Raw genomic sequence first — 14,089 nt, forward strand, 5'->3', positions numbered from 1 at the left:
GACTTAGACGACGGGATAAATAGTGATGTTAGTAAGTTTGCAGACGACACTAAGGTAGGACGCCTAATTAGGTCAGGAGACGACGCAGAAATTCTGCAGGATGATCTTAACAAATTGTTCACATGGTCGGTGAAATGGCAAATGAACTTCAATATCTCGTAAGTGTAGCATGTTAAACATAGGGCTACACAACCCCGAAAATAGATACAGCTTAGATAACACGATTTTAGAGAAAACTGAGTGCAAGAGAGACTTGGGAGTTCTAGTGAGTCCGGACCTTAAAACCAGAAAACAGTGCATTAGCACCAGGAATAAAGCTAACAGAGCAGTAGGTTTCATTGCTAGGACGGTAACAAATAGAAGTGCAGAGATAATTATTAAACTCTATCTAGCGATAGTTAGATCCATCCTTGACTATGCGGTACAGTTTTGGTCTCTGTCCTACAGAATGGACATTAATTCACTAGAATCAGCACAGAGAACAATGACCAAAATGATACATGGACTCAGAAATTTGTCTTACAAAGAGAGGCTTAGGCACCTTAATTTACACTCTCTGGAAAGACACAGAGTGCAGGGTGATCTAATAGAGGTGTTCAAGTGGATCAAAGGCTTTAACAAGGGTGATGCAAACAAGGTCATCATAATAAAATAACAGGGCAAAACTCGCGATAATGGTTATAAACTGGACAAATTTAGATTTAAGAAGGAAATAGACAAAAATTGGTTTACTAATAGGGTGGTCGATGAATGGAATAAACTTCGTAACCATGTAGTAAGTGCTGAAATTATTAGTTGTTTTAAGAAACGGTTAGACAACTTTATGGATGGGGATGACAGGTAGTTATGAATATGGAGCTGCCTAGTGTAGGCCTTATGGTCTCTTGCAGTCTCCTTCATTCTTATGTTCTTATGTTATGTACAACAAACTTGATCTGCTTCTACTCAAGATTAATAGATATAATACAAGAGAGAAATGGTTGGGCAGACTGTGCCTTTCTGGACCTACAAAAGGCATTTGATAAGGTACCACACAAGAAACTAATAAGGAAAATTGAGTCAATAGGTGGCATCAGAGGAAAATCATTGGAATGGATGAAAGACTTCCTGACTGGGAGGAAAATGAGAGTAGTAGTTAGAGATAAATTCTCAAATTGGGAAGAAATGATAAGTGGTGTCCCGCAGGGATCAGTACTGGCCCTGATCATGTTTGCCATATATATAAATGACATGGATCAAGTAGTAGAGTGTTATATGCATTTCTTTGCAGACGACACAAAAATACTAAAGAAAGTAAGGACGGAGAAGGATTGCAACTCATTACAACAAGACTTTGACAAGATCTGGAAATGGACTCAAAAGTGGGAAGGGAAATTCAATATCAAGAAATGCAGTATAATGGAATTTGGAAAAAGTAAAAACAGAATATCGAGAGATTGGTGAGAAGAGGTAAAAAAAAAGTATATACAGACGCTCCTCTACTTACGTTCATTCGTTTTACGTTTTTTCAATTTTACGTTTGAACTGACTGTAAAAAACAAAATTGTATAAATTTTGTTTTTGAGTTCCTTTGCTTAATGCAGTGGTTCCCAACCTTTTTTTTCAGTTTTACAATTATACGTACTAAGTTAACCTTAATCCTAATGCCGGGTACCATGATGTTTTCTTGATTTTATTTTATTCTATTTTATTTTTAATTTTTTTGTCAGCCCTCCATTACCCCCGAAATTTGTTATCTCCCCCCCCAGGGGGGTAATTTACCCACAGTTTGGGAACCACTGGCTTAATGCAATGTTCCTTTTTGTGTTGGTGCTCAAATTTTTGGTCTCAATATTCCTATGTGTACAAACATTTTAGTAATATTAGCAAAACTATAACAATGTTTATGTGTCATATGTGTACTGACTGGTATTACTCATGATTGTCTCTGGTCCCCTTAACCCCCTACGTATGTTGTCTGTGTGACTTAGTGTAGAATAACAATCTGATGAGGACCACAATGGAAATAAGCATACATGCTTTTTGTGTTATCCTCGGCAATTTGCATTTATTATTCCGAACTATGTGTACTTGTCATTATTTGCACTTCATGTACATTGATTCATTGCCAAATAAAGTCTATCTACCTATCTATCTTCCGTAGTACGAGACGTTCAAACGATACTTACACATGACGCTGCGTCCATTGTTTACATGGTACAAACGACAGACTGAACGTGCCTTGCCTCCTCCTCCTCCCCCTCCCCCTCCTCCTTCTCCTCCACCATCTCACTTTATGCTGCTTGAATTTAATTTATTTGAAATTAATGTTATTATTTTACAATGTTATGTTTATAATTAATGATTTAGGGGTGTTTTATAAGATACGGTAATAGAATTTATGGATGTATAGTACAGTATGAACGGTCATACATTACTGGAACGTACAGTAACAACTTACGTTCATTTTCACATTATGTTCGGCCGTTCGGAACGTAACTAAAACGTAAGTTGAGGAGCGTCTGTACATACATACATATACCAAGGCTTTTTCCCCCTTACAAGGAAGGTAGCCAAAAAGGAAAAGGCATAAAATCATTCCCACCCATTCCATCCCTAAGTATACTCCACTCCCCTCCACCCTCCTTATCTTAGCACCTCCTGGATGACGGGTCATCCCTGCACCTTGTCCACTGCCCTGGGTCAGAGGCAGTGTCACAAGTCACAGCACATCCACAGCAGGACCACTTCATTAAATCGGTGACCTCCCCCCCTCCATCCCCACATGCAGAAAAGGGGAAGGCGGATAGAAATCCCTTCGCGCTGCATAAAATTTTGCTCACACATACTACCTCACCCCCTATCCCCCCACCAATTCCACCTCATGCATCACAACCTCATCCATATACAACCATTCTCCATTCACCCCTGTCTTCTGTCCTCTCCCGTCCTTCCTCAACAGACATTCCCCTCTTCCCCAAAGCCCCCTTCACCCTATCAATCCATCTCATCCTAGGACATCCCCTTATGTTCACTCCCTCCACATCTGCCTTCCATACCTCTTTTACTAATCTTCTTCACTCATTCTTTCCATGTGTCCAAACCATCCTAATACTCTTTCATTAACCATATCTCCCAACTCCCTTTCCACCCCTGTTCTCCTCCTCACCTCCTCATTTCTCTATCTAGCCTAGTAACCCCCATCATACTTCTCAGACACCTCATCTCAAACACATTCAAACTCCTCTCTTCCTCTCTTATGTTCCATGTTTCTGCCCCATACAGTGCTGTTGGCACAATCACTCCTTCATCGATTTCTTTCCAAGCGCTTGTTTTTGGAGGCACATAAGTCACCACAAACTTTCTACTTTTCATATTCTTGCCTTCGACTTTTATCATGATCAATTCAGCATTATCTTTGCCCTCTGCAATTTTTGTCACCTTTAGGTCTTTCTTGGCCAAGAACATGATTCCCCCTCCCTGTTTCTTGTCCCTGTTTTTTATCCAGTAGTTGTATAAACCTTGTCCGATAACAGTGGATGGTATTTCACCTCTTAGTTTAGTCTCTACAATTCCCATTATGTCTGGTTTTGCTTCTAACAGATAATCATTGAGTTCGTTCAGTCCCGAAATTAGTCCGTCAATGTTGGTATAGGCCACTTTTAATTTTCTTCCTTCTCCCTGGTTTCTTCTTCCCTTGTTTTGTTCGTTTTGAAGCGCCATTGTCTTAATCTCAAGTCTATTACTCTCCACTGGAATTCTTTGCATTCTGTCTCCGATGTTTTCAAGTTTTTTTCCTTTGCTTCTTCTCTTAGTGCCCTTTCTTTTTCTAATTCCTCAGTACTCATTTCTCTTTTTATCCATATCTTATTGTATTTTTCACTCTTTGCCAAGTTACCTACTTTTTCAAATATGTCTTCTACTACCACTTGTGACCTTAGTTTTATCTTTAGAGGTCGATTCCTATCCTTAGTATAGCGACCAATTCTGTAAGTCTCTTCTAGGTCTGTGCCTGAATCACTGTCTCCCCCCTGAATTTCATTAAGGATTTCTACTGCTGTCTCTTTTTCTTCTTTTTCTCTCATGTACCTCGCCAATCCTTGTTTTTCTTTAAGCCCATAAACCACAATACATTTCTTCCTATCTACTGTGTCCCTGACCCAATTTGCTTTTTCGTTAATCACTTGAATGATTGTGTCTTTTGCATTATCTTGCATTTGCTGTTTGACTATTTCTTTGAAAGCAATTTCTTTATTTTCAATATTTTCTTTCCACTTCTTAATTTCCTGGATACTGTCCCCACCTAAGTTTTCTTCGATCTTTTGTGTCAATTCTTGTAATTTGTTGTTCACTTCCTGCTTTAGATTTTCGCTATTGTTATTATCATTAGTTTTCTTCTTTTCATTATCATTCTTCAGTTCATTTATGTCTCTTTTCATTTCTTTAATTTCGTTTGTAAGATCCAAGTTAGCTTTTCTCAGGTCAGAAATTTCATGGTTAGTCTTAGTTAAACAATCTATTAAACCAATGACCTCTTTTCTTAAGTCCATGATTTCATTTTCCCACCGAGTCCTATTTTTGCTCATCTCTCTCTCTATCTCTAATAATCTACTTAAGTTCTTTCTTTCGTACTTACCAAACCCTAAGAAATCATTGTCATAACACGTGCTTTGTTGATTGTTTACATCGCGGTTCAGTGGATTGCCGCCAGATGGCTCTGATTCGCAACTGGCTTTCGAGTCGTTTTCATTCATTTTTGCTAATTTCGAGTTAACACAATTAACTAGCACTGCATAGATACCATTTCGGGCACTCACGTTCACTCCCCACCCCTACAGTACAAACCAGGTTTTCCTTTTTCGTCGTAAATCCTCTTCTTCTTGGTCGCGCGACGACAGCGACGACGGGCGGTGTTGCTTCGACGAGCGTGTTGCTTTGTGTGAACATACAAAAATGCTAGATGATACAAGAAAATCACTCAATGAGATACTAATGGGTAAGGGTAATCTGGTAGTTATGGGGGACTTCAATTGCAAAGAAATTTGTTGGGACAGCATGACAGTGCAAGGAGGAGATGACTCGTGGGGCAATGTACTGCTAGATATGACCATGGAGTACACAATGACCCAATGGGTCCGTGAAAACACAAGGTACAGAAATAATGAAGAGCCATCGAAACTAGATCTAATATTTACAACAGAGCCTGAAATAGTGCATAAAGTCCAGTATGAGACACCAATTGGAAAGAGTGACCATGTACTCATCGAAACTATACTAAAGGAAGAAATGGACATAGAGAGGAACGAAAAACATAGGAAAGGAAGACTGAGGTACAACAAAACAGACTTTACAAAACTAAAGACATTCTTCCGGAATGCAAACTGGGAAATATTTTACAGGGAAGAAACAACAGTGGAAGAGAAATGGAATATATTGATGGAAAACTACAATGAAGGGGTAAACAGGCATGTACCAAGACAAAAGCGAGAGAGAGAGTACATTAAATGTTGGTTCAACAAAAGATGCAGTGAGGCAAAAGACAGAAGGGACAAAGCTTGGAAAAAGTGGAGAAAAGACAAAAAACAAAGCAAATGGCAAATTTATGTTAACTATAGAAATGAGTATGTTAATGTGAGAAGAGAGGAGAAAAGGAACCATGAGAAGGATATTATAGACAAATGCAAAGAGCAACCCAAACTATTCTATCGGTATGTGAATGGTAAACTTAAAAACAAACAGGAATTGGTGAAACTATGCCAAGGAAACATAGAATACACAGAAGATTTAGAGATGGCCGAAGTCATGAACAATCACTTTAAATCTGTTTTCACCAGAGAGAAAATACCAAATTGTGACATAGATAAAAACAAGAAATCTCCCCTCATGAATGAGTTTACAGCATCACTAAAGGAAATATCAGAACATTTATCAAGGCTGGATGTCAGAAAATCACATGGCCCGGACGGTATTGCAAATTGGATTCTAAAGGAGTGCAAAGAAGAACTAACAGACAAAATACACATCTTAATAAACAGCTCACTCAAAGAAGGAAAGATATCCGAGGACTGGAAAAACGCTAACATTGTACCAATACACAAAGGAGGAAACAAAGAAGAACCCACCAACTATAGGCCAGTATCACTAACAAGCACCATAGCCAAAATTTGTGAGAAAATAATCAAGAATAGATGGGTAAAACATCTGGAAGACAATGACATATTAAACCCAAGACAATTCGGATTCAGACAAGGAAGATCATGCTCCACAAACTTAATATGCTTTTACTCAAGACTAATTGACATAGTGCAAGAAAGAAATGGATGGGCTGATTGTGCATTCCTAGACTTGCAAAAAGCCTTTGACAAAGTACCACACAGAAAACTACTAAAAAAGCTGGAACACATAGGAGGAATACAGGGAAACCTACTAAAATGGATAGAGGACTTTCTGACTGGTAGAAAGATGAGAGTAGTGCTCAGAGAAAAATATTCAGACTGGAAAGAGGTGATCAGTGGAGTACCGCAAGGATCTGTGCTGGCACCAATAATGTTTGCTATCTATATGAATGACATGGATGAGGACGTGAACTGCTACATGAGCTTCTTTGCCGATGACGCCAAACTGCTAAGGAAAATAGAAATTGATGAGGACTGTGAAGCACTGCAAGAAGACCTAAATAGGGTATGGAACTGGAGTCAGAAATGGGAAGTGGACTTTAATACTAAGAAGTGTAGCATAATGGAGTTTGGAAAAAGCAAAAACAGAATATCAGGAAAATATACAATTGGAACCAAAGAAGTAAAGATAGTAGGATCTGAAAAAGATTTGGGAGTAATTATCACGAACGACTTGTCCTATGATATACAGATTAACAAAATTGTCGGGGAGACTTACAACTTGCTAAGATCAATAAAAGTGGCGTTTACATACTTGGACGAAGACATGATGAAAAAAATATTGGTTACATTGATAAGGCCTAGATTAGAGTATGCAGCGACATTGTGGTCCCCCAGTACCAAAAAGAATATAAAGAAAATAGAAAGAATCCAAAGAGCAGCTACAAAAATGGCACCTGCACTTGCAAACCTATCATACGAGGAGAGATTGGCTAAACTGGAGTTACCGACACTGGAGCAAAGAAGAGAGAGAGGTGACCTATTGACCATCTACAGAATCATGAAAGGCACAGAGGTACTCGATAGTGAGAACTTACTTAACTGGGACAAAAGAAACACAAGAGGACATGGAAAGAAAATAAAAAAACATAGCTATAGAAGAGAACTGAAGAAAAACAGTTTTCCTCATAGAGTTTTGGACACTTGGAACAAACTGGACAATGGAATAGTATGCGCAAAAACCATTCATGAGTTTAAAAACAAACTAGACACTGCAAGATACAAAGGCGGGACATCACGAGCATAGCTCCCCTTCCCGCAAAATACAACTAGGTAAATACAATCTCCTCTTAGCATCCATTCACAAATGTCTATTCCTCATTACACTTTTTAATCCACCAAGGCATTTACTCACTTCTCTCAATCTACATTCTACCTCCACTCCACCTTTTCCTGCCACATTTGCACCCAAGTATACTATCCACTTCCTCCAGTCGCTCCCCTTAATGCTCACTTCCAGTCTGGTGCCACTTTCACCCCTTGTACATCTCATCACCTTACTTTTACCCAAAAAAGTAAATTCAGAAAAAGACCTTAGAGTGATGATCAGCAAAGATATGACACCGGACAAACATATTGATATAATAGTCGGAGAAACCTACAATTCATTGAGGTCAATAAAAGTGACATTTGTCTATTTGGATAAGGAAATGATAAAAAAAATTTAACTACTCTAATAAGACCAAAACTTGAGTATGCAGCAACACTATGGACACCCAGTACCAAAAAGAATATAAAGAAATTAGAAAGAATACAAAGAGCAACAACAAAACTGGCACTCTTTCCAAAATGACATATAAACAAAGACTGTCCAAATTAGAATTACCAACTCTGGAACAAAGAAGGGAAAGAGGAGACCAACTAACTATCTATAGAATTATGAAGGGAATGGAAATCTTAGATAAGAATGATTTATTGAAATGGGACAATGGAAAAACAAGAGGACACAAAAAGAAACGCAAAAAAGATAATTACAGAAGAGATCTGAAAAACAATAGTTTCCCACACAGAGTGATAGATACCTTGAAGAAATTAGACAAAGAAACAGTGTGTGCAAACACTTTTCAAGATTTTAAGAAAAGACTTGATGCTGAAAGATACAAAGATGGGTCATCACAATCATAGCTCCCTTCCCATATAATACAACTAGGTAAATACAAGACAACACATCCACAGCAAGGCTGCTTCATTAAATCAGTGACCACCCCCTCTCCGTCCCTTCATGCAGAGAAGGAGAGGACGGGGAGAAATCCCTTCAGGGTGCATCAAAATTTTCTCACACATACTCCCTCACCCCCATCCCCCACCCATTCCACCTCATGGATCACAGCATCATCCATATACAACCATTTTCCATTCACCCATCTTCTGTCCTCTCCCATCCTTCCTCAACAGACATTCCCCTCTTCCCCAAAGCCCCTTTTACCACATCCATCCATCTCATCCTAGGTTGCCCCCTTATGTTCACTGCATCCACATCGGCCTTCCACACCTCTTTTATTAGTCTTTCTTCACTCATTTTTTCCATGTGTCCAAACCATCCCAATACTCTTTCATCCACCCTATCTCCCAACTCCCTATCCACCCCCCATTCTCCTCCCCACCTCCTCATTTCTCACTCTATCCATCCTAGTAATTCGTATCATACTTACAAAGGATTACAAAGGCGGAGCATGCCGACAGGAGACCTTTTGATCCATATCTAGGTCAGATGTGAAAAAAAATCATATTAATAAAATAATAAATAAAAACTATAATAATGTAAATAACAAATAAAATACATAAATAAATGCATAGGTATAGTTAAATAATAAACAAACAGGTAAATAGTAAATAATGATAAATTGACATATAACTAATAATAAATGAAAATCAGACAGACAAATGATAACAAAACAAAAACAAATAATATAAGATAAATTATAATCATTACAGCATCTTACTTAGGTATTTATCTAAATGATTCTTAAAGCTTCAAACTGAACTACATTGCACTACCTGTGCAGGAAGTTTATTCCATTCATTAACTACGCAGTTGGCAAAGTTGTTTCTGAGATGCCTCATCTGAAATACACTCAAACTCCTCTCTTCCTCTCTTATGTTCCATGTTTCTGCCCCTTACAGTGCTGTTGGCACAATCACTCCTTCATACAATCTCCTCATAGTGTCCATTCCCAAATGTCTATTTCTCATTACACTTTTTAATCCACCAAGGCATTTACTCGCTTCTCTCAATCTACATTCTACCTCCACCTCCACTCCTCCTGTTCCTGCCACATTCGCACCCAAGTATCTAAAACTATCCACTCTCCCATAATACTCACTTCCAGTCTACTACCACTTTCACCCCTTGTACATCTCATCACCTTACTATTGCCCATATTTATCTTCAACTTCCTTTTTTCACACACTTTCCCAAACTTTGTCACTAACTTCCTCAATCCCTCCTCTGATCCTGCTACAAGCGCAGTGTTGTCCACAAACAATAACTGGCTTATTGACCACTTTTCTCCAGTTTCTTTAACCATCTCCAATCCATGACCTACCGCCCTTGCATTTACCTCTTGCACCACCCCATCTATGTATAGATTGAACAGCCAGGGTGACATAACACATCCCTGACGAAGTCCCACCTTTACTTCAAACCACCCACTCTCTCCATTTCTAATCCTGACACACACTCTACTACTCTCATAAAAACTCTTGACAGCTCCTAGAAGCTTCCCTCCTATCCCATATATCTGCAATACCTCCCACAGTACCCTCCTGTCTACCTTGTCATAAGCCTTTTCCAGATCCATAAAAGTCCAGAAAGCATCCTTACCTTTTCCTATAGCTTTTTGACATATCTGTCTTGGCACAGAAATCTGATCTATGCAACCTCTACCTGTCCTAAACCCACACTGTTCCTCACCAATTACTCTGCTCCTCTTCTAATCCTCTCAATCAAGACCCTTCCATAAGTCTTCCCAACTATGCTTAACAAGCTGACCCCTCTCAAACTACTACACTCACACTTGTCCCTTTTTCCCCTGTCCTCCAGCACTCTACCCTCTTGTAAACAAACATTTAATAACCTCACCAACCAGTCCACCATCACTGTACCTCCTTTTTTCAGACATTTTGCATGACCTCCATCCAGACCAGGTGCCTTACCTGCTCTCATTATCTTAAAAACTGCCTTCACTTCATTCTTATTTCTCCTCCATTTTCCTCACTCATCATGGTCATTTTCTTAGCACTTCCCACTGCAACTACCTTTCCCTACCTATCCTCCTTCACATTTAGCAACTTCCTAAAATACTGTACCCATCTTCCTTGTACTGCCTTCTCTTCCATTATCATCTCTCCATCTGCACCTTTTAACTTTTCTTCTCTACTTGATCCACCTCCTCTTTCTCTCTTAATTTCTTTCCAAAACATCTTATTATCACTTTCAAAATTTTCTGTCATACTCTTACCCCACTTCACATCTGCTCTCCTCTTTACCTCCTTTGTCTTATGCTTTACTTCTCTTCTCTTTTCTTTGCACCTCTCATATGATTCCCTCATCCTATTTGTAAAGAAATGTAGGTTTAATAAAATTTTCATTAGAAAATGCAGAAGCAAATTTTAGCCAGTTTTTCAGATGAAAATGTTGAGCTATATAATTTTTTTTTTCAACAGGAAATGGTGAGGTAAATGGTGAAGTTGTAAAGCCTGAATTACAGAAATGCAAGGGGGCTGAAGAGAGAAACAGTGCCAACCAAGAAGAGCAAAAAGTGAAGTTGATCGAGACACTTTTCACTATCAACCTCAGTGTGGAACGTAATAAACTAATTGGTATATGTGGCAGTGTTGGAGCAGGGAAGAGCTCACTGGTATCAGCTCTGTGTGGAGATGTAAGTTGACATAATAGTTACCCAATAGTACAACAGTAGCCATAGTTTTCAGACTACAGTTATGCTTTTTCCAACCCATAGAATTCCAGTGACCACTTTAAATATATTATGGGGTATTGGTTGCCTGTTATTGTGGCAAAAGTATTATGCAGTTGATACTTTAGGGTCTATATGAGGCACCCCTATGGACCAGAGCCACACATTATTTTGTCTGTGATAGAGGAAAACTCTGTTTATAGAGAAATAATGACACTTTTATACTACGACTATCCCTCCGTTATGCTGGCCCCCAACCCCTTGTTACTGTCCTGTACCATTTCTCTGAATATTCATTTCCTTTTTTCGCCTACCCTGTGGTGGGGGAAGAGAATGCTACCACCAAGTCTTTCCACTTGAATCGTAAAAGGCGACAAAAACGGGATGGGGGATGGGATTAGGAATCCTACTACCTGTAGCCCCACAGGGGACATTCCTAAAAAAAAGAAGTAAAGGCATAAGAGGACCTGGGAATTTTCCAACCAGTACCCTAAGGTTGGGGTCTTTTAATGTGCATGGATGTGGTACAGATGAGAGTAAAAGGGAAGAGATAGGCAGTATGTTTGTGAGAAGAAAGATGGATGTGCTGGCTTTGAGTGAAACTAAAATGAAAGGGAAAGGCAACTGTGAGTTTGGGAGTGTAGCTGGAAGGTACTCAGGAGTGAAGAGGGGACGAGGGAGAGAAGGTGTTGCTATATTAGTAAGTGAAGAGATAAGTAAGCAGGTAGTAGAGTGGAAGGAGGTTTCATCAAGGTTGATGTGGATGAAGGTGAAGCTGGGAAGGGAGATGTGGGTTTTTGTAAGTGCGTATGGACCTGGTAGTGAGAAGAGCATAGAGGAAAGGGAGGCTTTTTGGGTAGATATAAATGAGTGCATAGGGACTAGGGAGAAATGTCAATGTAGTTGTATTGGGAGACCTAAATGCTAGGGTAGGAAATGAACCAATTGACGGAATGATTGGGAAGTATGGAGTTCCAGGTAAAAATCATAGTGGAGAATTGATGGTGGAGATGTGTCTTGAAAGAGAGTTGATGATAGCAAATACAGTGTTTAGGAAGAAAGTCAAGCACAAGTACACATGGGAGAGGGTGGTGGTGGATGGAAGGGTGGCAGATAGAGCATTAATGGACTATACATTGGTGACCAGAAGTATGGTAGGAAGAGTTAAGGATGTACATGTTCTAAGGGGAGAGAGTAGGGGAATATCAGATCATTTTCTGGTGGAAGGTAAGTTGAGAGTGGAGAATAGGTGGAGAAAGAGGAAAAGGGCAGAAGGTAGGGAGGTACTTAGAGTGAACTGCTTAAATGAGAAAAAAAAAAAGGAGAATGAGTATAAGAAGAAGCTGAGAGAGGAGTGGGAGGGAGTAAAGGATAGAGTAGAACTAGGAGTGGAGGAGGAATGGGGATGGTTCAAGGAGGGAGTCATAAGTTGTGCAAGGATGATGTGTGGAATGAGGAGGGTGTGAGGAAATAGAAGGAAGGGTAGTGAGTGGTGGGATGAGGAAGCAAAGAAAGGTGTAGAAGAGAAAAAACAGGCATTCATAGATTGGCTACAATTTAGGATGAGGGAATCGTATGAGAGGTACTGTACAAAGTAAAGAGAAGGGAAGTTAAGCATAAGATAAAGGAAGCAAAGAGGAGAGCAGATGTGAAATGGGGTAAGAGTATGACAGAAAATTTTGAAAGAAATAAAAAGATGTTTTGGAAGGCAATTAAAAGAGAAAGAGGAGGCAAATTAAGTAGAGAAGAAAAGATAAAAGGTGCAGATGGAGAGATGATAATGGAAGAGAAGGCAGTGAGAGGAAGGTGGGCAGAATATTTTAGGGAGTTGCTAAATGTGAAGGAGGATAGGGAGGGAAAGGTAGTTGCAGTGGGAAGTGCTAAGAAAATGACTGTGATGAGTGAGGAAAATGGAGGAGAAATAGGGAAGGATGAAGTGAAAGCAGCTGTTAAGATGATGAGAGCAGGTAAGGCACCTGGTCTGGATGGATGCCATGCAGAATGCCAGAAGAAAGATGGTACAGTTATGGTGGACTGGCTGGTGAGGTTATTTAGTGTTTGTTTAAGAGAGGGTAGAGTGCCGGAGGACTGGAGGAGTGCCTGTATAGATCTGCTTTACAAGGGAAAGGGGGACGAAGTGTGAGTGTAGTAGTTTCAGAGGGATCAGCTTGTTAAGTGTAGTTGGGAAGACATATGGGAGGATCTTGATTGAGAGGATTAGGAGAGGAACAGAGGGAGTAATTGGTGAAGAACAGTGTGGATTTAGGACAGGTAGAGGTTGTGTAGATCAGATTTTTGTGGTAAGACAGATATGTGAGAAAGCTATAGGAAAAAATAAGGATATTTTTTGGGCTTTTATAGATGGAAAAGGCTTACAACAGGATAGACAGGAAGGCACTGTTGGAGGTATTGCAGATATATAGGATAGGAAGAAAGCTCTTAAGAGCAGTCAAGAGTTTTTACAAGAGTAGTAGAGCTTGTGTTAGGATTAGAAATGGAGAGAGTGAATGGTTTGAGGTAAAGGGGACTTCGTCAGGGATGTGTCATGTCACCCTGGCTGTTCAATCTTTACATGGATGGGGTGGTGCGAGAGGTGAATGCAAGGGTAGTGGGTCAGGGGTTGGAGACAATTAAGAAAATGGAGAAAAGTGGGAGGTGAGCCAGTTGTTGTTTGCTGACAACACTGTGCTTGTAGCAGGATCAGAGGAGGGATTGAGGAAGTTAGTGACAGAGTTTGAGAAGGTGTGTGAAAGAGGGAAGCTGAAGATAAATGTGGGTAAAAGTAAGGTGATGAGATGTACAAGGTGAGAGAGTGACAAGAAGCTGGAAGTGAGCATTAACCACTTCCATACGATGATGCCTACGTAGGCGGCATGAGGAGCAAGTGGGTACTCGATGATGTCGACGTCGGCATCTTGATTATATTTATTGTAGTCGTACCTATGTAATTTCTATTCTAAACTGGCTTCATCAATTTTCTATGGTTATGAAAATACATGGGTGAAAGAGAACGAACGA

The 14,089-nt window shown here is 39.7% G+C and overlaps 1 protein-coding gene across 3 annotated transcripts in view; it reads left to right on the top strand.

Moving 5' to 3' along the window:
* LOC143022695 (ATP-binding cassette sub-family C member 5-like) overlaps positions 1-14,089 on the top strand; it is a 285,549-nt gene that overhangs the window by 125,729 nt on the left and 145,731 nt on the right. For all 3 annotated transcript variants that reach the window (XM_076181025.1, XM_076181024.1, XM_076181026.1), the window contains one exon: positions 10,821-11,035. In XM_076181025.1, the coding sequence (XP_076037140.1) occupies positions 10,821-11,035 (215 nt within the window). The remainder of the gene's footprint in view (positions 1-10,820; positions 11,036-14,089) is intronic.

The sequence above is a fragment of the Oratosquilla oratoria genome, unplaced genomic scaffold (assembly GCF_046742065.1).
Source record: "Oratosquilla oratoria isolate Oo_2021 unplaced genomic scaffold, ASM4674206v1 SCAFFOLD141, whole genome shotgun sequence".
In the NCBI taxonomy this organism is placed as follows: Eukaryota; Metazoa; Arthropoda; class Malacostraca; order Stomatopoda; family Squillidae; genus Oratosquilla; species Oratosquilla oratoria.